The 19,880-nt window shown below is 46.2% G+C and overlaps 1 protein-coding gene across 2 annotated transcripts in view; it reads right to left on the reverse strand.

Annotated features, from left to right (window-relative positions):
- Nucleotides 1-6,970: 6,970 nt before the first annotated feature.
- FAM174C (family with sequence similarity 174 member C) overlaps nucleotides 6,971-19,880 on the reverse strand; it is a 102,775-nt gene continuing 89,865 nt past the window's right edge. For both annotated transcript variants that reach the window (XM_063914337.1, XM_063914338.1), the window contains exons 3-5: nucleotides 10,058-10,293; nucleotides 7,663-7,782; nucleotides 6,971-7,542 (exon numbers count right to left, since the gene is read on the reverse strand). In XM_063914337.1, coding sequence (XP_063770407.1) covers nucleotides 7,539-7,542; nucleotides 7,663-7,782; nucleotides 10,058-10,293 — 360 coding nt within the window. In that variant the 3' untranslated portion in view covers nucleotides 6,971-7,538. The remainder of the gene's footprint in view (nucleotides 7,543-7,662; nucleotides 7,783-10,057; nucleotides 10,294-19,880) is intronic.

Consider the following 19,880-nt stretch of genomic DNA (forward strand, 5'->3'; position numbering starts at 1 on the left):
CCAGTGGTCACTTCAGTATTCATGCCACCCAGGGCGCCCTCCCTGCGCCCTGCACCCTGCTAGTGCCGCCGTATGCGTGTGTGGGAGCATGGCGCACAGCGCGACTGCTGCACGGTACCTCAATACTGAAGTCTTCTGCCGTCACTGAAGTCTTCTTTTCTTCGTAATACTCACCCGGCTTCTTGCTTCTGGCTCTGTGAGGGGGTGATGGCGCGGCTCCGGGAACAAGCAGCTAGGCGCATCAAGTGATCGGATCCTCTGGAGCTAATGGTGTCCAGAAGCCTAAGAAGCAGAGCCTTTGAACTCACAGAAGTAGGGCTGCTTCTCTCCTCTCACTCCCACGATGCAGGGAGCCTGTTGCCAGCAGGTCTCCCTGAACATAAAAAAACCTAACAAAGTCTTTTCAGAGAAACTCAGGAGAGTTCCCCTGTGTGTGTCCAGTCTCTCTAGGCACAGAATCTAACACAGAATCTAACTGAGGTCTGGAGGAGGGGCATAGAGGGAGGAGCCAGTTCACACCCATTTAAAGTCTTAAAGTGCCCATGTCTCCTGCGGATCCCGTCTATACACGATGGTCCTTTTGGAGTCCCCAGCGTCCTCTAGGACGTATGAGAAAAAATGAGTTTTTAAACCTACCGGTAAATCTATTTCTCCTAGTCCGTAGAGGATGCTGGGGACTCCGTAAGGACCATGGGGTACAGACGGGCTCCGCAGGAGATAGGGCACCTAAAAAGAACTTTTACTATGGGTGTGCACTGGCTCCTCCCTCTATGCCCCTCTTCCAGACCTCAGTTAGAGAACTGTGCCCAGAGGAGATGGACAATACAAGGCAGGATTTAGCAATCCAAGGGCAAGATTCATACCAGCCCACACCAATCATACCATGTAACCTGGAACATACATAACCAGTTAACAGTATGAACAAAAAACAACAGTAACGGTCCAAGACCGATGTCAACTGTAACATAACCCTTATGTAAGCAACAACTATATACAAGTCTTGCAGAGTTTCCGCACTGGGACGGGCGCCCAGCATCCTCTACGGACTAGGAGAAATAGATTTACCGGTAGGATTAAAATCTTATTTTCTCAAACGTCCTAGAGGATGCTGGGGACTCCGTAAGGACCATGGGGTTTATACCAAAGCATCCAATCGGGCGGGAGAGTGCGTATGACTCTGCAACACCGACTGAGCAAACGCTAGGTCCTCATCAGCCAGGGTATCAAACTTGTAGAATTTAGCAAAAAAGTGTTTGACCCCGACCAAGTCGCCGCTCTGCAAAGTTGTAAAGCCGAGACGCCTCGGGCAGCCGCCCAAGAAGAGCCCACCTTCCTAGTGGAATGGGCCTTAACCGAATTTGGTACCGGCAAACCAGCCGTAGAGTGAGCCTGCTGAATCGTATTACAGATCCAGCGAGCAATAGTCTGCTTTGAAGCAGGAGCGCCAATCTTATTGGCCGCATACAGGACAAACAGAGCCTCTGTTTTCCTAATTCTAGCCGTCCTGGCTACATAAATCTTTAAGGCCCTGACTACATCCAGGGATCTGGAATCCTCCAGGTCACCGGTAGCCACAGGCACCACAATAGGTTAATTCATATGGAACGACGAAACCACTTTAGGCAAAAATTGCGGACGTGTCCTCAATTCAGCTCGATCCACATGAAAAATCAAGTAGGGGCTCTTGTGTGAGAGCCGCCAATTCTGACACTCGCCTTGCTGATGCTAAGGCCAACAACATGACCACCTTCCAGGTAAGAAATTTCAACTCAACCTTGTTAAGCGGTTCAAACCAGTGTGATTTTAGGAACTGCAACACCACGTTCAGGTCCCATGGTGCCACTGGAGGCACAAAAGGGGGCTGGATGTGCAGAACTCCCTTTAGAAACGTCTGGACTTCTGGAAGAGAAGCCAATTCCTTCTGAAAGAAAATCGAGAGGGCCGAAATCTGTACCTTAACCGAGCCTAATTTCAGGCCCATATCCACTCCTGTCTGTAGGAAGTGGAGAAGACGACCCAGATGAAAATCTTCCGTAGGTGCATTCTTGGTCTCACACCAAGACACCTACTTTCGCCAGATACGGTGATAATGTTTTATCGTCACCTCCTTCCTAGCCTTTATTAAAGTAGGGATGACCTCTTCCGGAATCCCCTTTTTTGCTAGGATTCGGCGTTCAACCGCCATGCCGTCAAACGTAACCGCGGTAAGTCTTAAAATACACAGGGCCCCTGCTGCAACAGGTCTTCCCTCAGAGGAAGAGGCCAGGGGTCTCCTGTGAGCATCTCTTGTAGATCCGAGTACCAGGCCCTTCGAGGCCAGTCTGGGACAACGAGTATCGTCTGTACTCTTCTTCGTCTTATGATCCTCAACACTTTCGTGATGAGAGGAAGAGGAGGAAACACGTAGACCGATTCGAACACCCACGGTGTTACCAGTGCGTCTACTGCTACTGCCTGAGGGTCCCGAGACCTGGCGCAATACCTCCGAAGTTTTTTGTTGAGGCGTGACGCCATCATGTCTATTTGAGGAGTTCCCCAAAGACGTGTTACGTCTGCAAAGACTTCTTGATGAAGTCCCCACTCTCCTGGATGGAGATCGTGTCTGCTGAGGAAGTCTGCTTCCCAGTTGTCCACTCCCGGAATGAAGACAGCCGACAGAGCGCTTACATGATTTTCCGCCCAGCAAAGTATCCTTGTGGCTTCCGCCATCGCGACTCTGCTTCTTGTCCCGCCTTGGCGGTTCACATGAGCCACTGCTGTGACATTGTCTGATTGAATCAGAACCGGTAGGTTTCGAAGAAAACTCTCCGCTTGTCGAAGGCCGTTGTAAATGGCCCTGAGTTCCAACACATTGATGTGTAGACAGGACTCCTGGTCTGACCAAAGACCCTGAAAAGTCTTTCCCTGTGTGACCGCTCCCCATCCTCGGAGGCTCGCGTCCGTGGTAACCAGGATCCAGTCCTGAATCCCGAACCGGCGACCCTCCAGCAGGTGAGCACTTTGCAACCACCACAGGAGGGACACTCTGGTTCCTGGGGACAGAGTTATTTTTCGATGTAAGTGCAGATGGGACCCGGACCACTTGTCCAGAAGGTCCCATTGAAAAGTCCTTGCATGGAACCTTCCGAAGGGAATGGCCCCGTAGGCCGCCACCATTTTCCCCAGAACTCGAGTGCATTGGTGAACTGACACCCTTTTCGGTTTTAGCAGGTCTCTGACCATGTTCTGGATGTCTTGGGCTCTCTCTATTGGGAGAAAGACCTTCATTTGTTCCGTATCCAGTATCATACCTAGGAACGGTAATCGAGTTGCCGGAATCAACTGTGACTTCGGTAGATTTAGAATCCAACCGTGTTGCTGGAGCACTCTCAGAGAGAGCGCCACACTGCTCAGCAATTTCTGCCTTGATCTCGCTTTTATCAGGAGATCGTCCAAGTATGGGATAATTGTGACTCCATGCTTGCGCAGGACCACCATCATTTCCGCCATTATCTTGGTGAAAATCCTCGGGGCCATGGAAAGTCCAAACGGCAACGTCTGAAATTGGTAATGACAATCCTGTACAGCGAATCTCAGGTATTCCTGGTGGGGGGCATATATGGGGACATGAAGGTATGCATCCTTTATGTCCAGAGACACCATAAACTCCCCCTCCTCCATGTTGGCTATTATTGCTCTGAGAGATTCCATTTTGAATTTGAATCTTTTTATGTACAGGTTTAGGGATTTCAGATTCAAAATCGGTCTGACCGTACCGTCCGGTTTCGGGACCACAAATAGGGTTGAATAGTAACCTCTTCCCTGCTAGTGCAGGGGAACCTTGATTATCACTTGCTGTATACACAGCGTTTGAATTGCAGCTAACACTACATCCCTTTCCGATGTGGAAGCTGGTAGGGCCGATTTGAAAAATCGGCTCGGGGGCACATCCTCGAATTCCAATTTGTAACCCTGGGAAACTATTTCCAACACCCAGGGATTCAGGTCTGAACTGACCCAGGCCTGAATGAAAAGTCGAAGACGTGCCCCCACCGGTGCGGACTCCCTCAGGTGGTTTTTGGAGCAGCCGGGGAGGACTTTTGTTCCTGGGCACCTGCCGAAGCAGGTGCTCTCTTGCCTCTGCCCTTACCTCTGGCGAGGAAAGAGGATCCCCGACCTCTTTTGGACTTGTGCGACCGAAAGGACTGCATCTGAAAGGACTGCATCTGATAGGGTGTTGCTTTCTTTTGCTGTTGGGGAATATATGGTAAAAAATTTGAATTACCTGCTGTAGCTGTGGAAACCAGGTCCGTCAGCCCATCCCCAAACAATACATCACCCTTATAGGGTAGCACTTCCATATGGAATCCGCATCACCCGTCCATTGGCGAGTCCATAAGGATCTTCTCGGTGAGATAGACATGGCATTGGCCCTAGAAGCTAGCAATCCAATGTCCCTTTGAGCATCCCTCATAAATAAGACTGCGTCTTTTATATGGGCTAGAGTTAGGAATATAGTATCCTTATCCATAGTATCAAATTGATTTGTCAGCTCATCTGTCCAAGCTGCAATTGCGCTACACACCCATGCCGACGCAATCGTCGGTCTTAACACAGCACCCGTATGAGAATAAATACCCTTTAAGGTAGTTTCTTGCCTGCGATCTGCAGGGTCCTTAAGGGCCGCTGTGTCAGGAGACGGTAGCGCCACTTTCTTGGACAAGCGCGTCAGGGCCTTGTCCACAGTGGGGGGTGATTCCCAAATCTCCCTGTCCTGCTTAGGGAAGGGGTATGCCATAAAAATTATTTTGGGTATCTGCGGTCTCTTATCCGGAGTCTCCCAAGCTTTTCCAAAGAACTCATTTAATTCACGAGATGTGGGAAAATTAATAATCTGTTTCTTTTCCTTAAACATGTGTACCCTTGTGTCGGGGACCGAGGGTTCATCCACAATATGCAACACATCCCTTATTGCCACAATCATACACTGAATGGTTTTAGTCACCCTAGGGTGCAATTTTACTTCGTCATAGTCGACACTGGAATCAGAATCCGTGTCAGTAGTAGTGTCTTGTGTTAAGGGACGCTTTTGAGACCCAGACGGGCCCTGTGAGTCGGTCCAATCTGAAGATTGACCGCCTGATGTCCCCCCTAAACCAGCCTTATCAAGCCTTTTATGTAAAGATGCCACACTTGCATGCAACGTATGCCACATGTCCATCCAATCTGAAGTCGGCACAACCGACGGGGACACACCACTCATTTGCTCCACCTCCTCCTTGGAGAAGCCTTCCGCCTCAGACATGTCGACACACACGTACCGACACCCCACACACACAGGGATTAACCTATAAGGGGACAAAACCCCAACCAGGTCCTAAGGAGAGACAGAGAAAGAGTATGCCAGCACACACCAGCGCTTAACAACACTGGAAGAAAATATATATATATCCAGATAGCGCTTTTTTATATATATTATGTCAATTCCCACTCACTGCGTCGCCAAAGTGCCCCCCTCCTCTTTTTTCCAGCCTGTGTTCAGCAGGGGAGAGACCAGGGAGCCAGCGTTTTCTTTCTCATGCAGCTTCTGTGGAGAAAATGGCGCTGGTTAGTGCTGAGGATCAAGCCCCGCCCACCCGACGGCAGGCTTCGGTCTCAGTGATTTTTCAATAAAATGGCGGGGGATCAGCGATTTACTGCCTCTGCAGTCTAATGCCACTGTTTTGTGCCAAAATGTGAGGTTTATTATTGCTGCCCAGGGCGGGCGCCCGCCCCCCCCCCCCCCCCCCTGTTGCCAACAGGACTCCCTGAAAATAAAAAACCTAACAAAATTCTTTTTCCACAGAAAACTCTGGAGAGCTCTCTGCAGTGCACCCATTCTCCTCTGGGCACAAGATCTAACTGAGGTCTGGAGGAGGGGCATAGAGGGAGGAGCCAGTGCACACCCATAGTCAAAAGTTCTTTTTAGGTGCCCTATCTCCTGCGGAGCCCGTCTATACCCCATGGTCCTTACGGAGTCCCCAGCATCCTCTAGGACGTAAGAGAAATAAATATATTTTACGATAATAAAAATAAATAAATGAGAAAATAAATAGACACACACAGGTACAGTATGTAACTGCCATGTGCCCCTCAAACCCTTAATCCAGCTCTATGAGACTGTAGGTGTGATATGGAAGCAACATGATTGACACAGGTGTGAGAGGTCAAGAGTTCAGGGAAACTTATTACATATACATTTTATCAGCCGTTGATTATATTATGTAGAAGGTTATTTTATAGATGGGTGAGGACTGTGCAATAAACTTTCTATCAGCTGCAAAAAGGAGGTCGTTTTTAAAGGCATCAATATTAAATAACATTATCCTTAGCATTTGATTTTTCAACTGATTGTGCTTTAATTCTAAGGGGTCATCACTGGGCAGGAGTGGTAGGTGTAACGAAGACATGCAGCCCCTTATACTCTGTTAATGAGGTGGCCCTGTAGATGTGGGGTGTTAAGCTACACTCTAGCAGATTCAGCAGCAGAGTTGTTGGGTTTTAAGGTTCTGCAGGTGTTAAACTATAATAATAAATAATTATTATTATTATTATTATTATATCTATCAATATATCACAAATGTACCGTCAATGTTAAAATTTAAAATATCAACTTACCTTAGACTTACAAGTCTTTTCAGCAGACAGCAATAAAACCAGCTGTGACAGACAGCTCACACGCAGCTGACTGTTCTATGCTGAGTAACATCACAAATGCTGTTTATGATGTAAGCCATGTACATGGGCAGTCTTGTCAGTTATTCCATTGCACCACTGAATGTAAGAATGAATGTGCTTCCTTACAGGGTAACTATGAATGCCCTGTACACTCAAACCTCCAATTCAGAGGTATGGGATTATGTAGAGCGTGTCCTGGTTGGAATAGAAATTAGAACTGTGAGGCCACATAACCAAAAATACGCATTGCAATTAACTAACGGTCGAATGGCTGTTCAAATTAGAGGGAATGTTTTATTCATGTATAAAAAGGCACAGTGGAAAAATAAACATTTGTTACAAAACATACTGCACCAGCTATAAAAGTATTAGCACATTGTGAGGAAGAGACTGCTTCTTTGCAGAACTCATTGGCAGCAAAATTATGTCATTACCTGGTTCCACCAACAAAATCTAGAACATACTTAGTTGGTCATGGAAAAATCAATGCAGTTAATAAACCATTAATAGCTGTAAGGTCAAGTTGGGAAAAGTTACACATACTGTAGTCCTCAATGTGAAAATGGAATGTACATTTTGTGCAAATGGCATAGAATAAACAGTAATTTTTTTTTTCTAAAGCCTTGTGTGTAAAATTCCTCTCAGTAGTATATACATGCTATGCCCCAAATCATAGCAGGTTAGTCTTCTGCAGTAGCAATGGTTCTGAAAAGTATAAATAATGGGTGCCAACACTCGTATCCCCTCAAAACACAGGGCCTGTAGGAAGCAGGTCTGCCATCACAAGGACAGAAAGTTGGTCTTCATTGCAGTTAGCCAACCAAGAATTACCTATTTGCCAATCACCTGTGGGGGAAAAAAAAAGAAAAAGTGGTGGTAGGGAAACAAACAGAATCACCTTTATAATAGAGGCCAAAATAAACATCAGTGTAAAAGGTATAAACTTGGAGTTTCCACTATCCTCACCTTCTTATACGTCTGGATTCAAAAATTTTCTCTTCATCGCTGTCTAGAGACGCCATTTCCATGTTTTCATCGTAGTCTGAGAGAAGCCCATATTTCTTCCTCTGTGGCTTCTTTTTTAAACTAAAAAGTGTGATGTAAAATTGGTTAGGGTTGATTATATAGAATGTTGACTGACAACACTGCAGCGTTAATTGTCAAAATTTTGGATTACTTAAGATCATACTTCCACTATCTGGAGTAAAATGTGGACACATACCAATATATCTACGTGAAAAGTCAACTCCATAATCACCAGATTAGAATCTTATTTTAATACTGGCTCCCATTTACAAGATATTTGAAATGGGGCGACATGAAAAGTCGACGTTTAGAATGTCAACATGGTGTGAATGCTGAAATATGGATGATGACCATAGTTTTGTCCATAGGTGTCTTGACTAAAGGCTCTTTGAGCAGCCCTGGTTCTAAAAATACAGGGGTGGAAAGGGGGTACAGCGGAATGAGTAGGGGTCCTCCATATTTTCAGAACCACCACTGGGCTCCACTGGCAGCAGGGTAAAGCTACAGCCAGGGGGCACACTTCACGGGACCTCCCGACCAAAGCATTATCCCCCCCAACTAGACAACCCAGGCCGGGGATTCCTGGGGAAGTGCCCCCCCCCCTCAAATATTGGGTCCCCCGCCCCCTCTCCAGTCTACCCTAGGCCTGGGCTGAAGCCCAGGGATAGCTCCCTGCACCCCTGGGTGGTGGGTGGGGAGGTTGATAGCAGTAAAAGTAAAATTGTCCTACACAGTTGAACTACAGGTTCCAGTAAGCACGCTTCAGTATGCCTGCACTTGACATGCCAGCTTGCTCAGACATTGAGGGCCTTCTGGTGCCTTTAGTCTCCCTAAGGTTGTAAATAATGTATTATATAGCATTCTTCCGAGTGGGAGCGGCCTATGAGTTCTTTTGTATTGGCCACCACCCACCCGAGTCTTCAGGAGCTCTTCTCAGCTCCTCCTCCATCAGACTGCCTGCACCATGGGGGTCATTCCGAGTTGTTCGTTTGCTAGCAGATTTTAGCAGCATTGCACACGCTAGGGCGCCGCCCTCTGGGAGTGTATCTTAGTTTAGCAGAATTGCGAACGAAAGATTAGCAGAATTGCGAATAGAAAATTCTTAGCAGTTTCTGAGTAGCTCGAGACTTACTCCTACACTGCGATCAGCTCAGCCCGTTTTGTTCCTGGTTTGACGTCACAAACACGCCCTGCGTTCGGCCAGCCACTCCCCCGTTTCTCCAGACACTCCTGTGTTTTATCCTGGCACGCCTGCGTTTTTCCGCACACTCCCAGAAAACGGCCAGTTTCCGCCCAGAAACACCCACTTCCTGTCAATCACACTCCGATCACTTCAACGATGGAAATTCTTCGTTCGGACATGAGTAAATCTACTAAGTTTTGAGCTAAAATACTTAGCGCATGCGCACTGCGTACCATGCGCATTTTCGCCTTAATCGCTCCGTTGCAAAAATCGGCAACGAGCGAACAACTCGGAATGACCCCCCATGTCTGTAATATATACCAGCCAAAGGGGAGCAAGACCATGATGTGGCAAGTCGCGATTGGCTTGCTGTGGCCATCCTGAAATTGAAGAATGGCGTGAGTGAGCCAATTACATGTCTCTGTACCATTTTTTAAATGGGCAGTTCTGCCAAATATGAGTGTTCTCTCCCCACTAGGCCTCAAACTTTTACAGAAAACTGAATCCTGGAACTGCCACCTGTATCACAGAGCAGCTGCTTACAGGTAACTTGCACCCACCATCCGTCCCCCTCCCCACTAGGCACCCGTATGCTCCCGCCCCCAATCCCACTAGCACTATAGTCACCCATTTGTACCTGCTCCTTCCCATCCCCCCACGTGCAGCATGCGAAGCCCTGCCCACTGTCGGCGAACCGGTTGGCCCATTGGACGATCCTCGCCATACACCCAAAACAAAGCTCGATATATCTTTAACTGAATATATACTGGTGATCCTAAACATTTTTGATCAGAATGGCCTATGAAAAAAAAAGCCCCAACACAGTTATCTCCAAAACTGAGAATTGCCACAATATATCGCAGATGTATGGGGGCCTTAACCCTAACAAAATCGACGAAAATCAGTTGCCCATATTAAGCCATGTCGTTCACTTCAATGTTGACTTTCCATCCAAGTCAACATTATGAATGGATAGCTTTAAAACCACCCGATGAGACACTAAATGGAGTTCCTGTTAACCATGTAAGCCATTTTCAAGCTTCTTGTTTGACAGTCTCCCAAGGTTGGAAAACCTATATACGGCGGTGGTGGAAGATGAAGAAGAAAGAAATGTAATAGTGAGAATATAATCACAAGGCTTTTGTCTCTTACGTGCAAGTCCGGATAACAAAGTAGAGTACAGCCAACAAGCTGATGCCAATGAGTACATAGAAAGCTCTCTGCATCATTTCAATGTTATTCCAGAAGGGCTTGATACGACCAGTGACAATTGAGGTAGGAGTCTGCGGTGATCCTGTGGATGTAATGTGTGTAGTATTGTTCTGTCCTTTTGTACTCTCAGCCAGAGACAGGATGATCATTAGAAAGTATGCATAGCTCCACATCTCCTGCAATTAAAGTCAAATAGTTGTATTCAGCAAGCAACATATTAAACATTATTCACATTTAATATCAAACATACTCCACAGCATTTCACAAATGGGGACAGAAACAGATTAAAAGATGGAGACCCAATTAGAGTTAAGGTTCTGACACACAAATGAAACATGGGTTATCTGGTCGGAAGATATTGCTCAAGGTGATCCTACCATAAATAGTCACATTGTGCAATTGGCACTAAATTAAATTGTGCCCAGTGCTGGGAAGGAGCTCCCAGAGCTAGTCAATTCAGCGAGCTGTTATGTTTGAGAATGCCAGTTCTCGCGCCTTAAATATGGTGTTTTGTACCGAGAACCGGCATTCTCTGACTTAAGTGCCGGGTGCAATGCAGTTTCTGGCACACTAAAAGGCAGAAAACAGCATTGCACCAATAGTTTTGTTGGATTTCTTCTCGCACCCCAGGAGTAGTGCGAGAAGAAATCCTCAATTCCGGCATAACATTGCGCTGAATTGAATAGCTCCAGGAGCCATTTCCCAGCCCTCTTTAATTTGCGCTGGGGACGGAGGGGGCGCTCATTTCCCCCAGCGGGAATAATGGGCGATGTGCTAGATTGTACCTGCATGCAGGCCAATCTAGCAACAGCAATCTTTGGGGGGAGGGGGGGGGGGGGGAATACACACAAGAGATCCATGCTTAAAATCTAAGCTGTCTAGTCAGATTGCTTAGATTTTAATAACCGATTTCTCTATGTGTACCACCCTCTAAAAGAGGTTTGACAATCGCTCCCTCACAAAACCTGTGACCGCAAATGAATTAGAGAAGCATATCATCGACAGAGCAAAAAGATTGAGCTATAAGTTATTTTGGGGGCTATTCAAGAAGCAGTGAATCAGTGCAGAAATTGCCCATGGCAACCAATCGGCACTGAAGTAACATTTATCCAGTGCAGTCTATAAAATTATAAGTAGCAGCTGATTGGTTGCCATGGTCAACTTGGTGCAGTTATGTTAATTGGTTTGTGGGTTAGTATCATTTTTATAATTTTATTTTTTACTTGATTTTTGGGGAAGGGGGTGTAAAGCCCAGTACACACGGGGAGATGTGATCAGAGATGTGTGCTGAGCGATCTAGCACAGACCGCTCAGCACATCACGATGTGTGCTGAGCGTGGGGAACAGGGGGAAGGAAGGGGGGGTGCACACTTCACCCAGCTGTGAAATGAGTCAGATTGGCCAGGAACAATCTAGCACCGACAAAGCCCCGCGAATCGCTGTCGCCGGCACCCCTACACACAGAGCGTTGTGTTCTTAATTTCTAGTCAGACTGCTTATGGGATAAAAGAGAAATTGCTAAAATTAATGCGAGATTATGACTTAAGGTTTTTGGTTGTAAAAGGGCATGGTGGAAAGGTTGAGAAGAGATTTCAATCTAATAAAAAAAAGTTTGTTGTTAGAAGACCAAGAAGAGAGATTGAGGGGTATATTTACTAAAAAAGTGATTTCCATTGATTTCAAGTCAATGAAAATCGATGTTGTGTTTCCAGGGCTAACACACACATTTACGAACATTTAAAAAGGACTATAAAATGTCATATTAGTAAATGTGTATTACAGCCCCTGAAACAACATTGATTTAGACTGATTGCCATCAATTTGAAATTGCACTACAGTACATCGAACCAAATATCAACCTTTGGTAAATATACCCCTGGGAGTTTATTTGTTCTGCAAAGCCATGTTTGATCCAAAAACAGATTAGCTTGAACCACTTGTAAAGATGCTAATGTGGTTAAAGCTGCACTACTATCATCAAAAGGAGCAAAGCATTATAGCTCTGCCCTCTCTGGAGCTCAGTGTGATGTTCTGGTGTAAAGGGGGGTACTCACGGAGCGATCGCTGCTTAAAATCTAAGCAATCTGACTAGATTGCTTAGAATTTAAGCATGATCGCTCCGTGTGTACCCCCCACAGCGATAGCGATGTGCAGCCCCATACAGGCCAATCTAGCAGGTCGCTCATTTCACCCGCTGGGTGAAATGAGCAGCCCCCAGTCCTCCCCCTGCATCGCTCAGCACACATCGGCCCGTGAGTACTGGGCTTAAGGGATGAGAAGCTGCAATCAAGGACACTTCTTATCTGCTCACATACCTGTCAGCAAGCTTTTTCAATTGGTAACAATAGGAAAAGAATTCCTGTGAGTAAACCCATACACAAAAACTTACAGCTCTTAATCTCAGCTGCCAACTTGAAAGAGAGGAATGCCACACCTCTTTTTAAATTTGTGAATACATATATAATCCTTATGTGGTATTGTATCTTTAAGATCTGACCGGTAAGTACAGGAGAACATGAAAATTGGAAACTTTACATGTATGAGGAGGCCTAGATGAGTAACAGTGCAAAGAGGTTAACCAGTGGAAGAGAGATTGCATACCATGGTCCCAGAGAGAGAAAGTGTGTCAAATAATCACAAACTGAACAAAGAGCCTGATTCACATAGGCATATGTATCCCCAGCTGCAAATTTGTAGGCAGCAATTGTGCAAAAATACGCAAATGCCGCAGCCATCTGGATTTGTACCGAGACGCTCACTGGCAGCTTTGCAAATTTCAGTGTCTATGTACAAGGACGCAGCATCCGTCGTAGAACAGTTGATTATCGAAGTTCCAAGTAGCCCTGTGCATGCACACAGGAAGTAAAACACTGGAGACATTGCAGCTGTGTACATGATCGCAGTCCTAGCCTTATAACAACCCCAAAACAGATGGGACACTCCTTTATTTTTAACACCACTTCCAGTCCCTGTATGTCCTCTCAGCGACCGCTGTCACAACACCATCGCGGCACATGCAAAGCGACATGAATGCATGCACAGACCGCTGATAATCAGGGCCAAAGTAGGAAGCCAACTAGAAGAGGGAGGGAGAGAAGGTGAGCGAGATGATTTTAGAGATTAATCAGGATAATGAGAATGCTGAAATCGCCAAAGATGGTCGTGGTGATGCCAGAGGACGAGAAATGGAGCTAGGGTGGAATAACAGCTCACAGCAACTTGCAGGGAGAAGGAATTGATTACTGCATTTGGACAGTATGTACTACAAATGATGAGAGGAAAATATAAGGAAGAAGAAGACTTTAACATGGGCACCTTGGGAAAGGACTGCATCTAAGGCAGTGGGGATTCAATTGTTTTCCACCCAAACCCACACTAGGCACCTATACAAATGGGTGCCCAATGGAGCAATTCAATTGTTTCTCCGACGGGGCACCATTAGTACTGACGTGCCTAAGAGCATCGTGTTTAGCCGCACAAAGTGGCTAAACCAGTATAAGAAGTGGTTTAGGTACCCAAATGGTAGTTTAGGCACCCAAACAGACTTTGTGCATATTACTTCTCACACCACTGGAGGCTGCAAGAAGAAATTGTGTTCACCCGCGGCTATAGGTGTTTGAAATGAGCAACAATTGAATTGCTCCATGTGGGTGCCTATTCCTAAAACGTCCACAACAATTGAATTGCCCTTTTATTGTGCGACAGGTTTTAGTTTTTGCTGAAACCTAGAGGAAGTTTGAGGATGAAGAGGTCATGGACAGGGGTTAGTCTATCAGAGACATGGCAGTAGCCACATTTCCATGGAAATGATTAAGCACCATTTTGTGTGAGTAACAGTATCATTGAACAATCACAGAATGAAAATGAGCTGTATATTAGTCAATTTACATTTATAAATAAACAAAGGATGCAGGAAATTAGATTATAATGTGTATGTTAAAGATTGCACAGAATAGACATTTCCTAAGAGGCTAACTAGATGATGTTTAGACAACAATTGACTTTATGCGATCTTTCATTTATGCTCTGTATTATTCACTGATTAGAGCGGATAATCATTTTTTAAAAATGTAAATTTTTTAGTCTTTATTTTACAATTATACTTAGACCACTTTACACGGCTTTCGTGGAAACCAGAGGTTAAACAAAAATGCAAATTGTTACCCTGGGTCTGATCTGGTTTCCAGACATCTGCTGCGGTCACGGTAGGCTGTACTAGCTTTTGCCAGCAGCAGGCTGTCAACACACTATTAAAAGGGGCTCCTCCAAAGTTTGCCACCAACCCAATACACTCTCCTAGTTCCTGCATCACTGAAAAATATTCTGCTTTTAGGTTTAACTTCTGGAATTCAAGAGAGAATTAATTTATTTACAGTAAATTAACCTTTATTAAGCCAAAAGGCTTAAAAAGGTTTTTAGTATTTTATAGGATACACTAGTACAGGCATTCCCAACCCCAGCACTCAAGGTACACTAACAGTACATGTTTTAGTGATATTCATACCTGAGCACAGGCAGCTTAATTAGTTCCTCAGTTATTTTGATTTAACCATTTGTGCTGGAGGCTGTATATCACTAAAACCTGCACTGTTAAGGCCCATATAGACGGGCCGATGCAGGAGAGATGTGTGCTGAGCGAGCCGCTCAGCACACATCTCTCCCACCGCTCAGCACAGAGCGATCTGTGCTGAGCGTGCGGGGGGAGACGGGGGGGGGGGGGGGGGGGCGCTCACTTCACCCAGCGGCAATCTAGCAGCAGCGATAGCAGCGCATCGCTATCGCTGTTAGGGCTACACACGGAGCGATCTTACTGAAAATCTAAGCAATCTAGTCAGATTGCTTAGATTATCGCTCCGTGTGTACCCCCCTTAAGTGTGCCTTGAGGACCAAGGTTGGGAATGCTTAACTTAGGGTAACCATTCTGCACTGTGTGGCACCATTTGCAGCTGAAGATTCTTAATAGATAAATTTGTCCTTTTATTTTGTCATCTTCCCCCTTCGAGTACTAGGGACCTCCATGTTCCTTTGTTATAATGGTAACAGACTGAAGTGGTGATATCAGGATTTTGGTACTTACCGATAAATCCCTTTCTCCGATTCCACAGGGGCCACTGGAGCGTAGTTACAATGGGGAAATAGTAGGCAGTAATTGGGAGCTGGCACTTTAAAAATTCTCACACTGTGGCTAGCTCCTCCCCTACTATCTCCCCTCCAAGCCAGTCTACGTAAAACTGTGCCCGAGGAGAGCTGGAATAAACAAACCGTAAGGTAGAGGAGGTTAATGACGCCCTGTAAACCAGGATAACCCAAACTAAACCTGGAACCGAACCTGACAAAAAACCAGGCAAGCCTGAACTCAACAAGCAGTCATATGGTGATCTGCAAACAGTTAAGCAAAAAACAAGGAGGAACAGCGCTGGGCGGGCGTCCAGTGGCCCCTGTGGAATCGGAGAAAGGGATTTATCGGTAAGTACCAAAATCCTGATTTCTCCTTCATCCACTAGGGGCCACTGGAGCGTAGTTACAATGGGGACGTCCCAGAGCTCCCAAAACGGGTGGGAGAGCGCTGAGAGTCCTGTAAAACCACTCGGCCAAACTGTGATGCAGAGGCCGCGAAAGTGTCAAACTTGTAGAATTTGACTAAACGAATGCCGGTCCGACCAAGTAGTCACCCGACAAAGTATTCATGGAGACCCCACGGGCAACTGCCCACGAAGGTCCCACAACGCGCGTAAAGTGCGCTGAAAAGGAAAACAGAGGCTCCAGAGCAACCGCCAAGAAGACTGTCTGATTGTCAGAGGTATCCAACAGCCCAGCATATGCTGGGACCCCGGCTATTTAGTACGGGAGCATCGTACAGAACAGAGAGGAAAAACACTTCGTTGAATAGCCTAAGACCTCTGTAGAGAGAGTCGGCGAGCCCTGACAACATTCAAAGAGGACTGAAATACACTAGTGTCAGATTTATATGAAAAACGTACATCCCCCCTGGAAGGAACGACCGCTGAGGCCGAAGCTCAGCCGGGGGAGTTGTCAATAGAGTACTCTCTGAAAGAGAGGCTGAACTTGCGGCCGCCAGGCAAATCTCTTTTGGAAGAAAACCGAAAAAAGGAAGAGACACAAAATTCAGGTCAATGTGTTTTGAAGCGCAGCCGAGTAAAACCTCCCAGAGAAACCCAAGATGACGGCTGAATGGTAACTGAAAGAAGGGGAAAACCCCTTTTTCTCCTTATTAAGTTCCTTAAAGTTTTTGCAAAAGTGGCAAAAGCGAGAAGAGGTAACAGACTTCTGAAATTGGGGCCCAGTAGGCCTAACCGAACTAGGGAACTCCTCCCTTCTGAGGTCTCGTGAACAGTCACATGGTTAAATGAAACCAGTGTAAGATTGAAAAAGGAAAAAGGACCTTGTTGAAGTAGACAGTCCAGTCGAGGTAGGAGCCAAGGCTCCTCTACTGACAGCAGGTGTAGCTGTATCTTCAAGTCATGCGAGGCCCAACCAGAGCCACGGAGAGGACTAGCACGCATATTCCCTTCCTGTGTTATCGACCGTGAGGTAGAAATAGAAAAGGAGGCAGGATAGAATAACCCGAAACTCCCAGGAACCCTGAGGTCATCCTCGGCTATTGCCGCCAGAGCTCACGTCCGAGAGTAGGAAAGGGTTAAAGAGTCAGTCAGAACGCTCTGAGGTCGCTCCGAACTCTCCGCCCATAGCGGACCAGCTGACCAAACTCCGGGGAATGTTCCCTCACCCGGGAGTCTGACCTGGTGGCTTGACCTGGAAAGAAGCTTGTTGTCCCCCGCTCAGAGGGGAATGTAGGCGACCATTCATTGCGTCGCAGCTTGACTGAAGAAATAGAATACCTGGTACCGAGGAAGGAAAAATCCCCCGACGGACCCTGTTGAGAAAACGTCTATGAGGAGCATAAATTGGATCTGTGTCGAACCAGAAGCTCCTGGATCCTCCGGATCTTCAGAAGCCCCTAATGTACAGAGTGGGATAGTAGCAGTAGACTGTCCCATTAGGGAACCAACGTCACCTCCTGCCCTTTAAAAAGAGTTATTCTGTGATCTTCCTGAACCCTGTGGGAGCGGAAGAGAGATCGAAAGGAAAGGACTGACAGTGAAAATAAGAATCCTATAATGCGAATCTGAGAAAAGCCCGATACGGAAACCCAGCGGAAATCAGTAAACAGGCATCTCTGAAGAGAAGGGACACGTAAAACTCCCTTTTTTGTTCAAACTAGCAATCACAGACTGAAAGGATTCTAAGGCCAGAATAGGCCTGGCCGAGCCAACTGGCTTCGGAACGTGAAAAGAAAACAAAGGCCTGAGAATTGTCCCGATTGAAATGATATGTGAAAAACAGGGAACACCCCCCTTTGCGATTTGAAGCATATAGAGCGCCGCCGGCATTATGACTCGTCATTGTAAAGCGGCCGATCCATGCCGAGGGACTCCGGAGACGGTTTTACCCCAACATCCAGTCTGTAACCGCCCAAGCCTTGTCCCACCGACCTGCGCCTACCCTGGGGCTCTCCAGGTGGTAGGAAAGTCTGACCTGTAGTGGGTGTATAGGATGACCGAAAATCAGACTGGACCGAGGATGTTGAACCTACTGCTTCAACCTTTTTACCCTGAGACCCCCTGGGTACGGAGATATCGCCCGTGTGGAGTCGAAAGCTTGAAAGGGTACGGAAAAATCTAAAAGGAAAGACCGATAAAGGTCTGTTTTGGAGCTGGGGCAGTAGTAGGAGAAATCAAAGTGGACTTACCTCCAATGGTTCAAGAAATCCTGCAGAAAGTTCCTTCCCCTGAACCATCTGCCCCGTAGGATTTCATATTCCCCTGTCACTGTCGCAGCCCCACAGTCCAAGCGAAAATGCAGGTTCCGAGTCTACAGACGTGGAGACTTCCAAAGAACATAAAGCAGAATCGTGATTCTGTAACCTAGAGGACAATTGTTCCACAACCTACCTGCTCCGGACAGGGTAGAAACCCGCTGCCGTATCTGTGCTTTCGATGGATCCCTGAGCCAGGTTGCCTCAGGAAAACGGCAGCTTGTTGGGCCGGCGATACATTAAGGGGTATACCCTAGAGAGGTTCTGATACCCTTGTGTGCCGTCTGCGGGGAAAGGATAGGAAAACAAACCTTGTTTGATACCTGAAATTGTGTCTTCGGGTGTCTGCCGGCCGCTTACCGGGGCATGTCCAGCTACCCCGAAACTGGACCAGTCGCTGCCATTTTGTCCTCGGCGTCGAACCCTGATGGACTTGACGTGTCCGCCTCCTTTACCTGCAGTATCAGCCGAACTGCTGTACAATGCACCTGGATATTCTGAGACACTGGTTCAGACTCCCCAGAAAACAGACATCATTAGTATTGTAACATGGAAGGTTAACAAGGTTCCTTTAGAAACCTGGAGAGGTGAAATGACGTACAAGGTCTCTGGTTAATAGTGACATTACCTGTATAATCTGAGCTGTTCAAACAGGAGTGTCATGCAGGTGTGTGGAGGGCTCTGCAGATGGCTCCACCGCCTACTTCACACCTAAGAGGGAAATCTTTGACTATCCCAGGTGAGACAAACTAAAGGAGAAAAGTGGTTATATAAACACAGCCCTATGCAAGGTTTATGTAAGGCCTGCACCATAATGTTTGACCGACACGATTCAAATAAACTTTCTGGAGCAGCGGAGACCTGAACCAATAGCGCTGCGCTGTGGGACAGGAGTCTTAGCCACTAGGCTATAGGAGCTCCCCTTAAAGGTTTTTTTTTTTGTTTTTTTTTTGGATGATCAGATACCCGCTACTAGCGTACTGAGCCACAGCGCTATTTGTCTGATGCCTTAAATACATTCCCCAAATTACTAATAGCATTAGTAACTAGTGACACCAAGGAATAATAAAGGGAAAGGCAACACCCCACCCTGTATGTAGTGTACCGCTAATTTAGGTGCACCCGAAGTTTCTCGGAGGTTGCGCTGGCTTTCCAAAATGGTGACCAGCCTGCGAGAAAAGATGGGGGAAAATGTTATGTGGCAAGGGGTATTTTGTTATTAGAAAACATTGCGGAAGTGTTTGTTTTATCCCCTATATATGGTATTGTATGTACATATCTATATACATACCCACACACACTTAATATATATATATATATATATATATATATATATATATATATATATATATATATATATATATATATATATATATATATATATATACACACACACACATATATATATATATATATATATATATATATAATAAGAATTTACTTACCGATAATTCTATTTCTCATAGTCCGTAGTGGATGCTGGGGACTCCGTCAGGACCATGGGGAATAGCGGGCTCCGCAGGAGACAGGGCACATCTAAAAAAGCTTTTAGGTCACATGGTGCGTACTGGCTCCTCCCCCTATGACCCTCCTCCAAGCCTCAGTTAGGTACTGTGCCCGGACGAGCGTACACAATAAGGAAGGATCTTGAATCCCGGGTAAGACTCATACCAGCCACACCAATCACACCGTACAACTTGTGATCTGAACCCAGTTAACAGTATGATAACAAAACGAAGTAGCCTCTGAAAAGATGGCTCACAACAACAGTAATATCCCGATTTTGTAACAATAACTATGTACAAGCATTGCAGACAATCCGCACTTGGGATGGGCGCCCAGCATCCACTACGGACTATGAGAAATAGAATTATCGGTAAGTAAATTCTTATTTTCTCTAACGTCCTAGTGGATGCTGGGGACTCC

This window comes from Pseudophryne corroboree, chromosome 1 (genome assembly GCF_028390025.1).
Source record: "Pseudophryne corroboree isolate aPseCor3 chromosome 1, aPseCor3.hap2, whole genome shotgun sequence".
Taxonomy (NCBI): Eukaryota; Metazoa; Chordata; class Amphibia; order Anura; family Myobatrachidae; genus Pseudophryne; species Pseudophryne corroboree.